Below are 18,875 nucleotides of genomic sequence, written 5' to 3'. Positions count from 1 at the left end.
TAAAAACATTTGAATTTAGTGCCAAAAGGTGTGTCCCAGAGATGTCAGCGAGAGTTGAGCTAGGAGATACCCTTTGCATACATATATTAGAGAAAATTTATATAAGAATTTGTATATATGTTATATTACAAACGAAAGTTAGAGTTGACTACAGTTTCGATTTTTAAAATCTAAATTTAATATATAAATATAATAAAAATATTTCCTATATGCCTTCGGCTTTATAATTAATAAATTCCGGCTCAATCTGCCTTCAATGTGACATAAAATTAATACGAAAAAACAAACATATCAAGATTTTACCTCCAAGAGCCGCGCCCTTTATGATGTTCAACAAATGAGAATTATATATAAGAAAAAAAAAAAAAAAAAACAAAACAAGGGAAACTTTTGGGGCTGTTAGCACAGAATCAAGAACATATATGCTTTATGGGCTCTTTAACTTTATGATGCCCCGCAATGCGTACTTTTATGGCAACAGGGTATTAAACAAGCCAAAAAAAATGTAAGCAAGAAGAAGATGTAAAAAACCCCCCAAAAAAAAAGATCTGTATATAAGTATATATGGTTTATACGCGAGTATGCTTTACTTTTTCTGCTGGGGTTTCCTTCCCGTTATATTTTTTGCGCTTTGCCGGCTGCTCGGCTGTTCGACTGCTGCTGGCTGCATGGCGCCACTGGGGAAATGAGATTTGCGCCTCTGAGTATGCGTCGTGTCAGTTTCGAAATAAGTACGTGGGAATTTGGACATCCAGTGGCAGTGGGCGGGGCAGCTGGGCAGATAGGTAGGCGGGCCAGTCAGTCAACCAGGAAGGCAGGCAGCCAGGCAAGAGGTACCTTTGTGGTCGCAAAGGGACAGCAGCACTCAGGCTCTCCCCTCTTTATCTCTCTCTCACACACACACACACACACAAACGTACATACGTACGTATAGAAACCACAAAGTAGTCAAACAAATAAATAAACAAACAAAGCTCAGGCAGCAACTGAATTTTAAACTGAAATTCGCAGCTGTGAACTTGACAGAGAGAGTGATAGAAAGATAGAGGGAGAGACAGAGAGAGATGGAGAAAGTGATTGACCAGCAGACAGAGAGAGAGAGATAGATTCCATAAATGTACTCAATCAGTTTTCAGTACTTCTTTAATTGCCCACTAGTTAAAGTGCTTGGCCAAGAAGCATTAATAATTACAGTTATATCATCAATAACTAATGTCCGAAAAGTTTGTTCAATTAAGTCGGGCTGTGTCGCCGCTGTGTGAGAGAGAGAGAGAGAGAGAGAGAGGCGGGCATATTAATAGGGCATAACTTATTGCGCTCGCTCGAGCATATTTGCTGAGACCTTTTCGGCTCCTTCAAGAGAATATTTGAACATGTACGCAAGCTGCTCAGACTTCGTTCGACTCACTCACTTGGCATCAGTTGAAAGCAACAATAATTACTGCCTTTGCTCTTCAGGCAATTCAATGGAATCGGGGAATCATTTAAAATCTCTGAATGGAAATGTTCGCTTTCGTAAAGGGAATATATCTTAAAATTTTAAATCTTATCAAAATAAAATCTATTTGTATTGATTAAAGTTCCTTGAAGCGACCTCTTTTGGCCCAGTTAGCGTGGCTTGTTAGCCAACTTAACTGTTTTATATTATATGCTGACTTTGAAGCTTCAAGTTTCAGCCATAAAAGTTTGATGTCCACCGACTCTTAACTCTTTTAAAGAAGTGCCACAGCCAGAGCAGCTAACAGACATAGAAGACAACAAACTTTTTGTCCAAATTCAATTTAGTTCGTTAACATATTTATTTGATTTACTGACCCAAATGTTTTTCTAACAATGCGTAGCTAGTTATTTTTTTTCCAAAGGGATTTGCTTGGAGCTTAATATATGAGTTGACTTTTGGAATGAATTACACTTGCAGAGGATTCCAGAGAAATTTGCCCGATGAGGCACTGATGCGTAATGCTTTTTAAATAGTTTTTGGTATTTGATTTTAATTGGAATTGATAGATTGTTAAAAAAAAAAAAAATAGCCTGCATAGTTTCAAGTGCAAGGTGCTGGCCTTAAGAAATATGGCTTGACTTTTGCCCTGACCTCAGAATCTTACAACCTGATACCTTACAGAATTTTCGAGAATTTTATAGATGGCTCAGCCATTCGTCATGCAGTTTGGGTTGCTTTTGGCATCAAAGTAAATTTGATAGACTGTGTAACCTGAGTTCTTTTGCTATCTCACACAACTTGCTTGATTTGAAAATGATTTTTAAAGCTTTTTGATATTTTCCGGTTGAACTGTCAAATTTGTCTGACTGTATCACGTTCAGCATCAATTTGTGTGGATTCGTGCTCGATTAAACTCAGTGTCTGCTGTGACTTAACTCACGCAGCGGAGTGATATGCTACTCTCCCCATCTCGTGAGCTGTTGAATTGAGTGAAAAGTGAATCAATATTTGTACAACATTGATGTCTACATATAATAACAATACAATAATAACCTTATATACTTTTATCAGAACTTGTAATCCTTATTGCTTTAACAACATTATATAACCTTAGCATAAATGACTTCGCAATGCCTGCAGCTAACTGTTTAATTGCGCAATTCGTGATAACGGGCTCAAAGCATATAATTAGAAACATCTCTAAAATGTTTCAAGCATTTCATGGGCATTGTTCAAGAACTGTGAGCTTAATTATTGTAAACTAAACTCAAGAGCAGCAGCAGCAGCAGCAGATAGCACTCGAAGGCATCTTTTTAGAGGGCGCAGCGCAAGATGAAGAAGAAGAAGAAGAATCAGAAGTGGAAGCAGAAGCAGAAGAGGCATTAAAAAGCTGCGTGTCCATTTGGGCTATAAGTTTTTCTTTCTTTCACTTTATTTATTTTGTTTTTTTTGGCAATTTTCCCGGTTAGCTGACAAAGTCATCAAAATTTCACAGCCACTTGGGAAAGCAGAAAAGCGCAAAATTTTTATTGTTTTTTCATTAGGCGTCGGCGGTGGCGACTCGGTCAATGTTCACGAATTTCGACCAGGGGCCAAAGAGCATAGAAAACCAGCCTGGCAATTGACGCCTGGGACACACGCAAAGAACGTGGCGAAGAGGTGAGCCAGGGGAGGTGTAGGAGGAGAGCAGCCAGAGAGCAAGTAGTGGGCGGAGCGACTAGTGGGCGGAGGTGAAAGTTCGGCGCGTGGGGCATAGGATGTGGGGGCGGGAGGCGTGGTAAACATGGTCTACAGGGACTCTTTGGCTTTGGAGGAGACAAGTAAATGGAAATTGTTGCTGCTCCTGCTGCTGCTGCTGCTGCCATTTGTACGACTTAAGCGCTGAGCTTTATATTAATTTAGAAAAGGAATAAACGAATTTGTAGAGCCGATTGTGCAGATACGCAAATATATTGTAGATATATTGACTGAAATTCGTTGGATTACAAATCAAATTGAATTTCTAGCAAAGCTCTTAAATATATTTTGGGTTGAATTAAATAAAATTTCGAATAAATGTATAGGGTGTATAAAGAAGCTAATATAATAATTAATTTAAATTAATTAATAAATGATATATATGTATATATTTTTATCTGCTTTATATTCTCTACATTTGCTTCAACTTTATGAATTTATTTAAATTAATATTTAGGCTCAATATAGCCTTATTAACTGCTTTACAGGGTATAACAGATCATAAAGAACATCAAAAGTACTTAGAGCACGATTTAATATCACAAATTAGCTTACCTAATAGTTAATATGCCACACACACGCCCAAATACAGGGTATTTACGAGCCAAAAACACGCGCATTGAACAGGCAAATGGATGAGCACGCGAAAAACTTAATGAACTACATGAAAAGCGGACGCGGCTGATTGTTGCTACGTTTCCTCACTCTCAAGCTGTCTGTCTCGCTCGCTCACTGTGCGTGTGCGTATGTGTGTATGTGTGTGTGTGCGTATTTGTGTGTATGCTAACTAAGCGCAGCGCCATTGGGAGTTTGTTGCTGGCGCTCAAGTATGCTTAGAAAATCCTCCAGAGCACGTTTCCGGAAATAAATAAATAAAATCCAAAAAGAGAAGCTCGAGCAGGCATTGGCATTGGTAGCTGGAGCTGGAGTTGGAGCCGAAGCTGTGTTGCTGTAGCTGTAGCTATAGCTGACCAGGCTGCCTACATTCCACAGAGGGGGAGCGAAAATAAAAATACAAAAAAAAAAAAAACGAAAAAGAATAACGAAAGAAAGGAAGCACAACTAAAATAAAAGGCAAACAAACGAGCTTTGCATAGAAATTGACGTGTCCGAGAGGCGAACGCACGGCAAGGGACGTGGCGGAGGCAGAGCAAGCAACAGGGAGATATAGAGCCAAGGCAAGGCGCATAAATTCCCTTAAAATTTTAATGATACAAAATTATTTTTTGGTAACTGAAATGAATGAAGCATTCACAAATGTTGCTGCCACAAATAAATTCTCTTTGTGTGTGTGTGTGTGTGTGTGTGTTCTTTCTTCTGTCTTTGCTACAGCTGCAGTTGATTTGTAATTTGTAATTTAATATTAATTAAAGCGTAGCAGGAGTAGCAGCAACAGTCGCAGGCAGCATCTTCACAATTTTTGGCCCGCATCTCTGGCTTTGAAGCTCATAGTGCACAGTGCTTTTAACTTGGCCAGCAGCAGCAGGAGAGGCAGCAGGAGAAGCAGCAGGAGAAGCAGCAGGAGAAGCAGCAGGAGCTAGCTGCTGGCCAGCAGTCAACGAACCGGAGCTGAGTAAATAATTTTATTGCAAAGGCATTAAAATTTTAAATGCCTCTCACTCTCACACTCTGTCTCGCTCTCGCTCTCTGGTATCTGCTCTATTCAGAGTGTATATGCCTGTCTGTCGCACCTCTTTGCTTTGCGCCTGTGGATTTTGCGTCGTCAACAGCCATGCGGCATTTTCTGTTGCTCGCTCGAGTCGGCCCTCTTCCCCTCACATTCGCCTCGAGCTCGCTCAAATCCCTGGGCTAGGGCCCAGAGCTCCTTTTTGTTGTTGTTGTTGACTGCGCCAAAAAACTTTGCCACTGGGAGATGTTGCCTGGCGTCTGTCTTGGCGTTTGCTCGGTTTACGACATCGGTGCTGTTGCTGCTGCTTCTTCCTCTTCTTCTGTTTTGTGTTATCGTCCAGCATGTGTGCGTGTGCGTATACATATATGCTTGTGTGCGTGTGTGCGTTTCTGCATTAACAAAACTCAATTTCAACTTTTCACTCTGTTCATGTGGAAAAGTTGCCAGCAGCCTCAAGTCTGGGGCCAAAAAAAAAAAAAAAAAAAAAAACAGAAAGAAAGGAATACCTAGAGAGACAATCATTATGCCCTGTACCAAATTAGTTTGAAGGTATGCCCAATGGGAGGAAACCTCATAAAATTTATCAAAGTTCTTCACAAGTATTTTCTTTACTTTCTTTTTGCGCGATAAAAAATAGGCATAATTTTTTATTTGTTTTGATGCCGGCGAAAGTTGTTTTTATTGGCCTTGGCATCAAGAAGCCAAGGCACTTGATTTGATTACAATATTTATTAAAAATATGCGAAATTTCTAGAAAATATATGAAAAATAAAAAATTTAGTTAAGCTCAATATAGATAATACGCAAAATTTGCTAGGGTATTTGTAAGGTTGATCAATGGGGCTTTAAAGCCCTTCATTTAGCTTTGCTAAAACTGAAATTGAAATACTTATTTGATGTACGCATTTTTTTTTTGCCAGGAATTTTAATGAAAAAAAAAAAGTAGAGAAAATCTGTAATGAAAATGTAGAGCTCGGTATGCATAAATCAGTTTTATAGTTATGTAAAAATAATCGTAATGCACAATTAAATATGCGCCGGACAAGGCGAAAGTTGGCAGGCGACCAGAGCGCAAAGACTAGACCCGATGTAATTTATGTTGCCAGCGACAAAGCCAAAACACAGAGCAAGATAAATAAAAGATAAAAGAAGAGATAAGGAGAGAGAGAAAGAGAGGGAGAGAGGGGGAGAGAGCGACTTGGCTTTTGGCCGGAAACCGGATGCAGGAAGACGCCATAAAGGCAACATTTTTCATGGCTCGCCTGGCCTCAACTGCAAAACGTGTGCATGCTGCAATGGGGCGTGGCAGCAAATGCCTCTAATTAGATTGAATAAGTGCCTGGTTTCTAGTTACCCACAAATATAAGTATGTATGTATATATATATTGAGGTATATACATATATTTGGACAGCTCTCATCGATAAATCAATGCTACGACAGCTGGCCGACAGACGAGGCGCTGATTGATGATCCACGAAATTACAAATTACACAAATGTTATGCGAATTGGCAGAGATAAAATCGGTCGGCACTTGCTCACCGAATCACTTAAGCGTAACACCTTATTTGCACTGCCACGCTCCTCAGTCGACCCTCGCGCTGTTTGGCTAAATGGAATTTGGCCCAATACAAAATTTGATTGATTATTGTCCATCAACAACGTTGAGGTGCCAAAGAATCCGAAGCCCAGAGCTCGGATGCTAAGCCAAATGCAATCTTTTGTGAAGTGATTAAAATTTAAGCTGCCGGCAGACAATTTAAATTGATTTTAAGACAGCTTGAAAAAATGATTGTCAATTTATTGATAAACATGAGAATATTATAAAGCTCATCTTTGCTTTTGGATTCTCTGGAAAACTCAAATTTAAATGTATTTTCGGAACTAATCTAAAGCAGCCCCAATTGAATCGCTGCTTCAGTGAATAAATCTTAATGTATTTTCCATGGAATTCATATGATTTTGGCGCAGCCAACCTCCTGCTAATCATCCCAGCTTTGGAATAGTATATTCTATTTTCTTTTGGAATGTTTTTGCTAAGTAAAAATAACAAAATAAAATACAAATTTTAATGGTAAATACATTTATCAAATCATTTGGAATTTAAGCCATTGTTTTTTCTTTTGTTAATTTAATTTAAATTGAATGAAAAAGTAATGTTCATTTCTATATTTTTAATAATTTCCTATAAATAATTTTATTATTAAAATTTGTATATTGTTTTTATGTGAATAAAATTTTTATATATATATTTTTATATACATATATATTTTTATAATATATTTTAATATTCTATACATATATATATATATTATTATTATTATTATTATTATTTTTTTTTTTTTTTGTTATTTAAATAAATAGACCACAACTAAAAGCAAAACTTTCTTTTGCATATTTAAAAGAAAAAAATCATTTATTATACTCAATATGTATAAAATTTCGATACACTGCACACAAGAATTTGAAATTTGAGCTACTTCCGATCTACAGTAAATCAATATTTAATCACATTATGATCCTTTACACTTGACCACGATTAACAGTTTTTGTGTTGTTAATTTGGGGGGCATGGTTCAGCCTCGGTAGTCGAATTGATGGGGATCCAGTTCGAAGCGCTTGAAGCGTTCCGCATATTGGCCAAAGAAGAAACTCTCGAGCTGTAAGATTTTAAAGTTGCGATAATCCTGCTCGGATTGAAAGCGCGTGTTGTAGGCGCAAATGCATTGATTGGGCAATGTCTCGATATATTTGGGCAGATTCGGTAGATCCATGTCGCAGGGCATATGCAAAACGTTGACATCGGCTAGAGCGATTTGGCACGACATCATCTCTCTGCGTCGCCGAATGTGATCCATGGGTAAAGTGGCAGCCTCTGCAGCAGGAGTCGTAGCAGCTGTAAAGCCATCGGATGACTGCAATTCCCCTACGGAGTCCATTAGGGGCATGTTAATGGATCTGGCCCAGCTGCTGGGCAAACTATTCTGCGGGCGGGCAGAGATACTGTGTATAAGAATGAGAGAAAGAAAGAGAAAGAGAGAGAGAGAGAACAGCAGATAGGAGAAGTCAGTGAGACAGTCTTACCAATGCAATGAGTGCGCCAGCCATTGTTAGTAATATTTTAAGTGGAAACTGCATTTTCATTGTATATTAACATATGTATATATATATATGTGTATGTATTTGTGTGTTTGTGTTTTCGTTTATGTTTTTTATGTCTGTAAAAATTGATGTGTTAAATGTTGAGTCGTTGTTTACTAGGACTTGGTCGGATTTATGTTTATTATGGCAAGTCAGAGTTCGCTTGAGCCAAGCCGACGCCAAACGATGGCTCATAAAAAGCGCGCACACTTGCAAATTATGGCCAACATGTGCGCCAGGCGAAAATTGATAACCACTTGCCTGACACTTTTCACACACTATCAACACACACACACGCATACATACACTTATATAGCAGCACACACACACACACTAACTCGATAGAGCATCAATTACCCACGCCATGTGTTGGTCAGACAGCAACGCTCGAAGACTGGGAGCGGTAGTTGGCTGGGAATTGAAACAAGCAAGCGTGTGAGCAGCTAGACTAACAGATACCCAGTAAAGCATTCATAGGGATTTTCATTTGATAAAAAATTCAGTTCTTGAAAAACTTGACTAATAACATAAATGAAATCTAGTTTGTAAATTGATAAAAAGCAATTTATAATGATTATTTATTACTTATATTAATTTGCACTAATCTTAATCTTTTTAAGCTATTAAATAGTATAGAGTATATAGTTGATAATCCTGTCTAATGACATATACAAATTCTAGTTTAATATTAAAGAAGTCTCTAAAACGAATTTTGGTTGACTCTTTTATTATTATTTTTTTTTTCATGTATAAAATATTGCAAAAGTCAAGAGAAGGTTTCTTTAATCTACCAACTGTAAAAATTCCAAACGGCTATTATTTTCGATAACTATAGATTCTAGCTCCATAATTATCGATTTAGTGCAGGAAAAGTTTACTAAATTGGACTGAAATGTAAGAAATGAAAACTTTAGTGTTTTTTGTAAAATTTAAATATAAATAGACTGAAATTTGTTCCCCTCAGTTCTTGAGTCTTTCACCTAAAAAGTACAGGGTATACAAATACGTCAATTGCTTCATGGCTTCTAAGAGCTAGGGAGTGCAATGACAGCAGCAGCGGATGCTAGGATATTAGAAAAGCCACACGGCCCAACCGAAGCATGTAAAGTGACAGCCAAGTGCCACACACACACACGCATTCGCTCGTCCACACACACACACGCATTCGCTCGCCCACACACACAATGGTCAGCACTGATAATGAGCAACGCTACAGATCGATATGGAGCATTTCAAGTGTGAAAATAATATGACAGGAGTAATCAAGGCGACAACAGGGGAGGGAGCAAGCCCCAACCGAAGCTAACAGAATTTGCGCAGAGCCATTGATATTGATTTCAGACGCGGTAAAATGCGTCGTATACGCAACGTGGCAAAATGTGTAGCGCCGGCGCCGGCGTCGGCGTCGGCCTGAAAGCCAAGGCAACAGGAAATGGGCTAAATAACTGTGCGGAAATGTTGAGAGCGGCGCATTGCAATGCGTCCCCAGTTGAATGACTGGCTGGCTGGCTGGCTGGCTGGCTGGCTGGCTAACTGGTTGACTGTGCTGTTAACACATGTCACTGGGCCATAATTGCAAGCCATATATACAATATACATGTATGTGTATGTGTGTGTGTGTGTGGGCGAACTGGAGCTGAAGCGGTAACTGGAAATAGAAGTGGAGATGTGAATGAGCCACAGACAAGCTGGGAATGAATGACAATTGTTTTGACACGCCTGACAGCTGGCGGGGCGAAGCATGGCCAAAACGATCAGAGGCAGCTGTCAAAAGCAGACAACAGCTGCCATTACACACACACACACACATACACAGAGAGAGAGTGAGAGAGAGAGAGAGGGGGAGAGTGAGCGAGTTAAAGCACAGACTATGCATAGGCTGATAAAATTCATAGCAGCCGTTAACATACACCCACACTCACACACACACTCACACACACACTCACACACCCATCCACTTAAATTGAATTCTTCATGCTGCTTGACGTCAAAAGTTGATGTGAAAATTAGTTTGTTGTGCGTTTTGTGTTGAAATGCAACTTAATTAGCAAAACTTTAAGCAGTTTTCAATTATGCACAAGCAATTGCAAAGCAGCGCTGCTATGTGTTGGCTCTGCCAGTGCCTTGGCAGTTAATTTCGCATTCAATTTAGCCAACGGCGGCAGCAGCACATGACAAACTGTAAGCTCCAAAGCGGAGCTCAAGCTGGAGTCTGGGCAGGCAGCGTTTAGCCACTTAAATTGGCAACGTGTAGCAAAGCCAAACCAAGTGCGTTTGCCTCGCAACGAGCGCTGCTTGATTATGGCTCTTATGGCAAACCTAACAAATCTCTTTAGTTGACTGCTCTCAAAAAGTCCCAACCATTGATTAATAATCTCTCTGTCTCCCTCTGTCTGTCTCACTCTGACACACGCTCTCCTACTTTCTGGTCTACATTTTTGCCGACTGCATGCCACATGGGTGCTGTCTGGCTGCCTGACTGGTTGCTAGGCTCCCCAGCTGGCTGGCTGGCTGGCTGGCTGGCTGGCTTGGCTTGTTGCCTATGCCTAAAGCTGCCTGTGCCTCTGGATAGCACATATATTTAGCCTGCGACAGCAAATTTGTTGCCAGCTGCAAGTGTTGACCCCTTCCTGCTGCTCCTGCTCCAGCTCCTGCTCCTGCTGTTGCCCCTCATCCACTGTTCAAGCACTTTTATAGCTGCAACTGACGCTATGCTGCCCGCTACCCGCACTTTGTTGCCTTTTGTAATACCCTGTGCGAGCGGGCAAAGACGAAGTGTGGAGTAGCTTGGCTTAAGTCAAGATACTTTCACTATAATCTATAGAAAATATTACTATACAAGAGATGCTAATTATATATCTAAATAATATCATAAGAGGCAGCATCATATATACATATACTAATTCCCAGTGCTTCACTACGACGTGCTCTTTTTCGAATTTCTAGCAATTTCTGGTCGCTTCGCTATGTCAACTGACCCCCATAACGACCCTGTTCAACTGCCAAAATAGCCATGTCACTCCCACTCACAGCAACAGCCGTGGCTACGTTTGGCAACCATCTTTGACTCACTCTCACGCAGTGAGAACTGAGAAACATTGCCATCAACACGCAAATTCACTCCAACCATATCTCCACAACAACTCTGTACAAGCTTCCATTCTCTCACCAATACTAGTGTGGAGTGGATCTCTGCGGTTCGACTGAGCTGTTGTCTTCACCATTCGCGCAAGGATGTAGCAAGAGACATAATGTAAGGGAGGGAGTCTAGAGGGAGATGTTAGAGATGTAATGGATATTATAGAATTATTGTATTTATATTTTTATATTATTTTAGATATTTGAATATTTATAGTATATGTATTTATATTTATATTTATATTTATATTTATATTTATATTTATATTTATATTTATATTTATATTTATATTTATATTTATATTTATATTTATATTTATATTTATATTTATATTTATATTTATCTTTTATTTATATTTATATTATATTTCTCTTTATATTTATCTTTCCTTTTATTTCTCTTTCTCTTTATATTTATCTTTCTAGTTCATCTTTCTTTTCTCTTTCCTGATTTTTCTATTTCTCTTTCTCTTTCTCTTTATCTTTATCTTTCTCTTTATATTCTCTTTCTCTTCTTTTCATCTTTCTCTTTCTCTTTATCTTTCTCTTTCTCTTTCTCTTTCTCTTTCTCTTTCTCTTTCTCTTTATCTTTCTCTTTCTCTTTCTCTTTCTCTTTCTCTTTCTCTTTCTCTTATCTTTCTATTTTCTCTTTCTCTTTCTATTTATATTTATATTTATATTTATATTTATATTTATATTTATATTTATATTTATATTTATATTTATATTTATATTTATATTTATATTTCTATTTGTATGTCTTATAACTCAGTTGACATTTGAGTAGTACTACTCTTTTGAGATTGGTTTATTGAAGAGCCCAGGAAACCTTTCCTTCATGATTTCCTAGCTCCAGTTCATTCTCATTGTATTATTACATATCTTGCTCTCTGACAATTGAAAATATCTTGAAGTTTTATTTATTATACATAATAATAAAATATCTCTTCTGGCTCAAACGGATTTCTTTTTAAATTTTTGTACTTTTTTTTATTGTTAATAATTAAATTTCAATTTGCCTTTGATTTGCATCTCTGCAGGAAAAGTTTTACATTACCATCTCAATCAATTTTAAACGCTTTCTCTTTGCTTCAGTTCTCAAGTGTCAATTTCTCACTTGCAGAGGCAGCATATCGCTCTTGTAGTCGTGCATGCCCACGTTTTTTTGTTGAATGTTTATGCTTTGTTTTTGTTTATTTTTTATTGTTCTTGACGTCGTTCGTAGTTGTATTTCATTTTGTTTTGCTTTTTGCACGAAGCGAACCTTTTGTTTATTTGCGCTTCGGCGGATCACAAAAACTATAATAGCAGCAGCAGCAGCAGCAGCAGTCCGGGTCCGAGTACGGGTCTCATTCCAGGACATGCAGCAGGACGGGAACGCGGACTCTGGCACCTCGGCACAAAAGCGAAGCACCGTGTGTGCAGCTAAAGCGCAGCTAACAAAAATGTTTATGTGCTGCTGGCGTTGTGCTGGAAAGTGGGCTGCTAAAAAAAAAAAAGAGTTGACGAGGGAAGAGGGGGCGTGGCAAGATTGTAGTATGCACGTATGTGCAGTTATAAATTGCAGCCCGTGCGCCACGTTTGCCAGAGTCAGAGGAAGTCTGAGCGAATCGGCATACGAGACGGCGTCAAAAAGAGAGCACAAACAAGAATGAAGTGTGTGTGTGAGAGAGAGAGAGAGAGAGAGAGAGTGTGAGAAGAGGAAGTCTGAGTGTATAAGTGTGCGTGTGCAGAGAGGGGGCTGGCTAGTTGGGTTAGTTGTTGTGTGGCAAAGCCACAGGCAGAGCGAGGTCGCTCTCAGCTGCAGGTGATGCATCTGTGGTTGTCCAAACACGCTGCGTATGTGTGTGTGTATGTGGGTGAGTGTGTGCGTGTGCCGTGTAAAGGGCGGAAAATAGTTAGTGTAATAGAATTAACAAAACAAAATAAAAGCTAAGCACAATTAAATATTTGCGCTGCCAGCCAATGCGGTAACAACAGTTGCTGCACCACAACAACTGTTGTTGTTGCACCTAGAAATATTGCCAAAAATTCAACTAACTGACAAACAAAACCATGGCAATAGGTGCGAGACAGGTCATCAGTTAGCTGCAGCACATGCAACACACTGTGTCAACATGACAATTTTTTGTCATCAAAAGACCATTAGCAAATGTTTTTGTAACACGCAAAAGTCGACCAAATATATATATATGTATATATATTTAATGGCACTTGTTCAACTTTGTCATCAAATTGCTGTTCAGGGTATTTGCTAGTCGAGTACTCTCCATTAGATCACTTTGTTTGTTTCAACGTATTGCAGCTGCGGTTGGCTCCATTTATGTTTATTTGCATTTTGTATTCTGCAATTTGCATTTTCGCCAGGTGGGCGTGGCACACACAAACGCCCTGCTCCGACAGCCATCAATATGAATCGCTTCAATAAATAACGTTAAGCGTAACAATGCGGGAACCTGAACCCAAAAAAATAAAAAGAAAATGAAATAAAAAAAAAGTAGGTTTAAGTGCTTTTAATTTGATTTTTATTTACCTGGAAAACACAAAAGAGAAGAGAAAGCAGATGAAGCGCACAGCGGCAAAGCCCTTAACTAAATATATGCATGTTTATATACACAGAGCTCTGTGCAGCGACAATTAAAGAGATCTCTTTAACAATGGAAATATTTGGGGGAAAAGGAATTAAGATGTAGAGTAAATGTATTTATGTATTTCTATATGGGTTTATAGTGCTTGGAAGTATGGAATTTGAGGTGAGGATTGTTGGTTCACAGAGCAATGCTATTTATTTAAAATTCTTATCGAATAGGGATAAACTAGATATAATAATGTGCCATAGAATTTCTATTGATTGTTCTATATGCAAATTATTTATTTCACATTTTATAGTGAAAGCCAAATCATATTCTTATATGTCTATTAAAATCTATACTAAAAAATCTAAAATTTATCGTTTATCGATCTAACAGTTATCGCTGACATTCAACTGCTGAAATGAAGATATGAAAATTAAATAATATAGTTACTTTAACTAAAAGCTTATACAATTCAATAAAAATCTATATTCTATAGTGTATCTTTACTCCATATTCTTTAGTCTATATACCATGGATTTTTGGATATTACAAACAATTGAAATGCCAACTCAGTGCAAGGATTAAACTAAAAATTTCATGCAATCACAGCTTGTTGTCCAGCCAGTTGAGAGAGCTCAATCACTAAGAGAATCATCATTAAATTTCCATCAGAGCCGCTTGCCGGGGAAATGGTTCATGAAATGCCAAACTAAACTTAAGCCTTTAAGGTTCTTTGAATAACAATATTTGTGGCCAGCTGAAACTTTTGATCGATTTTAATTCAATTAAAATAAAATCTGATTCTGAATCTGTTGCTCAATGTCAATGCAGCAGCATTAAGTTATTTCCATTTCAAAAACGTTTGCGCTTATTAAAATTCAAATATATGCACATTTTCATTGAATGAGAGCAGCGCTAGTTATTAATCTGTTTATTGAAAAATACATATAAAATGGAAGCGAATGTTTCATTTAACATAAATCATTTCAGTCATAAATCACGGCCCATCAGCACACTTGCTCTGAATGTGAGAGCAATGAAATATATATCCAATTACTCAGAAAATCAATAGCAGCTAGTATTTCGAGACTACCTTGGTGAAATTTGCAAAGCAAACGAAAAGTTTAATTTTAAGCAGCTTAGATTTGAAAATGCAATTAGTTTGCTCAGTGATAAGCGCTGTGTGGGCGCTGATCTCAGGCCCTGTCCTTGGGCCGGTTGTCCGGCTGCCATTTGATGCTGTCACATTTGGCTGACAAATGTACGCGCATTTGGCATAATCTGGTTACGGTTTGTTGTTGTTTTTTTCTTATCTGTACACCCTGTAGACATAAAGTGCTTAGATGGAGGTGTATATGTATTATATTGGATGCCCAAAGAAGTTCTGTTGCTAGCGATTAAATAATATATTATCGTATAGCTAGGGCTGAAATACTTTGAATTTATTGCACTCTACTTATGGCTACATTTCATTCAATTTACACCCTTGGACATTCACTTTACCTCTCTCTCTCTCTCTTTCTACCTTTTCATAATTTATAGCTATATCCACCTTAAATCATAGCATGAACACTCCACCCTTAAGACACCTTTTGAAGCCATAATAACAATATATAATAATAGGATGTCAACTGTCGGAGCTTACAGGGTATTGCCCTATCAAGTACACATAATTCAGGCGCTGCTTAAGCGTGCTTGCTTTTTTTTTTTTTGTTAAATATATTTTTGGCTAGCTTATGGCCAGAGTATAGGATATCAGAGCCCTAATCTGGCAAGCAAGGCGAAACCGTAGCCCATTGTCCGCTAGCCGCTGTGCCCGTAAACTCCTTTTCGCATGACGCTGAGGTACTGTCAACAGCTTTGTAATTAGTTGCCTGTTTTTTTTGTGTGAGTGGTTTTTCGTTCGTTTTCGTCTTGCTCTGCCACTCCATGACCACTCCATGGTCGCCATCGCTCTTCGGTGCTGTCGCTGCTAATGTCAGCGCGAGATTGATGGCGATCCATTTTTTAGTTCCCTGCCATGCGAGATGGACAAATGCTGACCATCATTTTTGAGCTGTCTGCTGCGCTGTGTCGCATTGCGTATACATAAGGCTTTAATTAGCCAAGTGCCATTTGGCTCCACTCGACTCGACTCCACGAATGCTCAATGCCAAACTGAATTCAGAATCCAGAATCCAGGCAAAATGATAATGAATTGTGCCCAGAGCAAAAACGTATCGAAAAATTCAAATATTGTCGAGCGAGTGGAAATTGTTAAACTGAAATGCGTTTGCGTTTGCCAATTTGCATAACAGCAAAAATTATACTACTCTCTCTCTCATTCTCTATCACTCTTTGTCTCTATGTACTCTCCAAATAAGCATTGCAATTGTCATAATATTGACTAAACTCAATTTTGAAATGCATATCGAAATAAATATAAAAATGTATTTCTCTTTAGAATTTTTAATTTATTCAAAATATATATATGAATGAGGGAGAGAGAGAGAAAGAGAGATGGATAGAGAGGTAAATTAGTACATTTTCACACTCGGACTGGCAGTGCATACAAAATATGTAACAATAGAATTTTAATTTTTACTCAACTTATTGGAACGACTGCCCAGTGTTCGCCTGATTAAATAAATTATAGAGAAGATAAATTGGCATAGTACAAAAGTTTTACTGCAGGAATTATTTTAAATATATATTTTATATATTTTATTTATATTCAAAAATAATGAACTTTTCTTAGTAATTTTTTTTTTATTTTAAATTTAAATATTGTTTACTTTGTAGACATTTTTTTATTCAACCATTTTTTTTTCTTCTTTTTTTTAAATATTATTTAAAAAAATAAATATAATGAATAATTAAAATATATTTCGTGATTTAAAAATTAAATTAACAATATAATTTTTGTTTTTTTGCTTTTAGCTAATAAAATAAAAAATAAATTTTATTTATTACAAATGAATAATAAAGAACTAAAATTAAAAAAAAAAAAAAAATAAAGACATGTATAAAATAAATGAGCAAAAATTAAATTTTTTCAATAATTAATTAATTAGTTTACGACAAAGCAAAGACAACTTTTTATATAATAATCTGAAATGTACTAGTATATAATATATATGTATATACATCTAACATACATTCACATATTAAGTCCGGTTTTCATACCAATTATTTCGCCCTTACAAACTCGCCTGACTTTGATAGATCCAAAAACCTTTAGAATTCTTAACAATACACCTAGCTGGAGCTGCCCTGTCAATAGCAGGGTATCGCAACAACAGTTGCCAAGCGAAGCGTTGACAAAACCCCAAAGAGGTAAAAATTTAACGGAATTGCAAATGCTGTTGACACTTGCACAACGCAAACAATTGTCCGCAATCTGCTGCTCTCTCACCTAGCTGCAGCTCCAACTCCCTTACCCTCTCTCTCTCTCTCTCTCTCTCTCTCTCTCTCTCTCTTGTCCTCTCTCAGTGTCAGTCACCTGCCCTATTCAGCTCCGTCTGACTCGGTGCTTGGCTTTGGGTTTGTATGCGAAATCTGGTTTGGGTGGCGTTTTGGCAATTTTCATGTTTGCATAGTTTTTGGCAACACTTGATTGCCTTTTGGCTTTGGCCGGAACGCAGAGCCAACCTGGCTAAACAAATCCAGCCAGAGAGCTTGACAGAGCAACCGTATCTGCACGGCTCTTTTGTTGTTGCTTAACAAATTCTTTTTTTTGGTTATTTGTTTTTTGTTTTTTTTTTCATCTACTTGCTTTTGTCGCCTTTGCGTAATCAAAAACAAAAATTTAAATAATTGCAATAAATTTTTTCTCGTTTTCTCATTTTGTCATGCTGACAAATTAGATAAGTTTGCTGTGTGTGTGTGTGTGTGTGCGTGGCACATAAATCATATTTAGCTTTGCGGCGCCAGCGAACATTCAATCAAAGTGCAACAAATCCCTCAAATTTGTTATGCGTCACGTACAACTGTCAAGTCACAGATGTGTGTGTGTGTGTGTATGCGACTGTGTGTGTGTGTGCGTGTTTGCCATTTATATGAGACTTTAAAGTCTAGCGAGCCTAAAAGCCAATACAAACACACATATCTATAGATATTTGAATATTATTTAATGCAAAGTGCGGTCTGACTTGGGCTCTTGTTTATGCCTATGGAAATAATCGTAATAGTAATCGTTATCGGAATTGAAAATCGTACAGCAACCGCCCGAACGCCTTAGCATTTGACTGGGTTATCAGCTTTACACTCAACTGAATATATTCGGGGGTATTTCTGGATGCCAGCCACGGCTTATTAAATATTAAATTGATAAGGCAGTGACTGACTGACTGAGTGACAGTTTCTCTTGTGGTTGTGGGTTGCCTTTTCCTTTTCCTTATTTTTCTTTTCTTTTTTTTTTATGGATGCCCTAAACTTATTAAAATTTGGAATGTAGGATATTATGTATTCACAGCGTTGTATGTGATGGGTTGCAGGAGGCGTGGCAGAGTAGAATACATACATTAATGTATGCATATATTGTAGAGCCCTTAAAGTATATTATTTTATAGAGGCGCAGCCTAGATAATCTGGATCTGGTCTTACATCTGTGCATCTCTTTATCTGTAAGAATTATTGTAGTCGTTCTTTGGAGAGAGAGTTTTAACTAGATATATTGTTAGTTTTTAAATATTAATTAAATCGAACAAAATTGATATAAGGCTTAAGTCATTTAGTTTAAAGTGGAGTCATTATTAAACTATATATTAAGTATACACAAAGTTGGAGCACTTTCAGTTAATCGAAAAGGGTATCTTCTAGTCATGCACTGCCTCGGCTAGACAACTCCTTTTGTGCCCATTCTTTTTTTGGTATTCGCATTTGTTGTCTATTTCGCGTGTTGTTGTTTTTGTTGTTGCCTAAGCGGCTTTTGCTCGGCGATCGCGTGTATAGCACGTGCCACGCCTCCGCCCATTGCCCAACTGGGATGCTCTCAATACAATGGCGTTGTATGCTAATATTGCGGGCATATTTTTCATGTCGCAATCATTTTGTGTGCCATTTTTTTTTTGCTTTTCTGCTTTTTTGTTTCTACTTTATTTTATACTTTTCATTGTTGTCGTTGTTGCTGCTGTTGTTGTTGTTGTTGTTGTTGTTGGCATTGCTTAAGCGTTGATTGCAAGCATTTGCATAATTTAAGATTGTTCTGTTCACTGACACTCGACATACTCATA

At 37.7% G+C, this 18,875-nt stretch overlaps 2 protein-coding genes across 10 annotated transcripts in view; one reads left to right on the top strand and one right to left on the bottom strand.

Annotated features, from left to right (window-relative positions):
- Window positions 1-18,875, top strand: part of LOC108653694 (uncharacterized) — a 94,348-nt gene that overhangs the window by 16,588 nt on the left and 58,885 nt on the right. The gene's annotated exons all lie outside the window — the stretch shown is intronic.
- On the bottom strand, window positions 7,224-8,079 carry LOC108653157 (uncharacterized). 2 transcript variants are annotated; one of them, XM_018103470.3, is made up of 2 exons: window positions 7,892-8,079; window positions 7,224-7,791 (listed from the first exon to the last, which is right to left on the bottom strand). In XM_018103470.3, the coding sequence occupies exons 1-2, from the start codon at window positions 7,949-7,951 to the stop codon at window positions 7,384-7,386; spliced, it is 468 nt and encodes a 155-aa protein (XP_017958959.1). In that variant the 5' UTR covers window positions 7,952-8,079; the 3' UTR covers window positions 7,224-7,383. The 2 variants fall into 2 exon arrangements, with proteins under 2 accessions (XP_017958959.1, XP_017958960.1); XM_018103471.3 differs by having other exon boundaries at window positions 7,224-7,810; window positions 7,892-8,070.

Source organism: Drosophila navojoa, chromosome 5, assembly GCF_054131105.1.
Source record: "Drosophila navojoa isolate 15081-1374.11 chromosome 5, UAZ_NAV_1.0, whole genome shotgun sequence".
Taxonomy (NCBI): domain Eukaryota; kingdom Metazoa; phylum Arthropoda; class Insecta; order Diptera; family Drosophilidae; genus Drosophila; species Drosophila navojoa.
The sequence above is the reverse complement of the archived record's forward strand: the minus strand, read 5'-3'. Positions and strand labels throughout refer to the sequence as shown.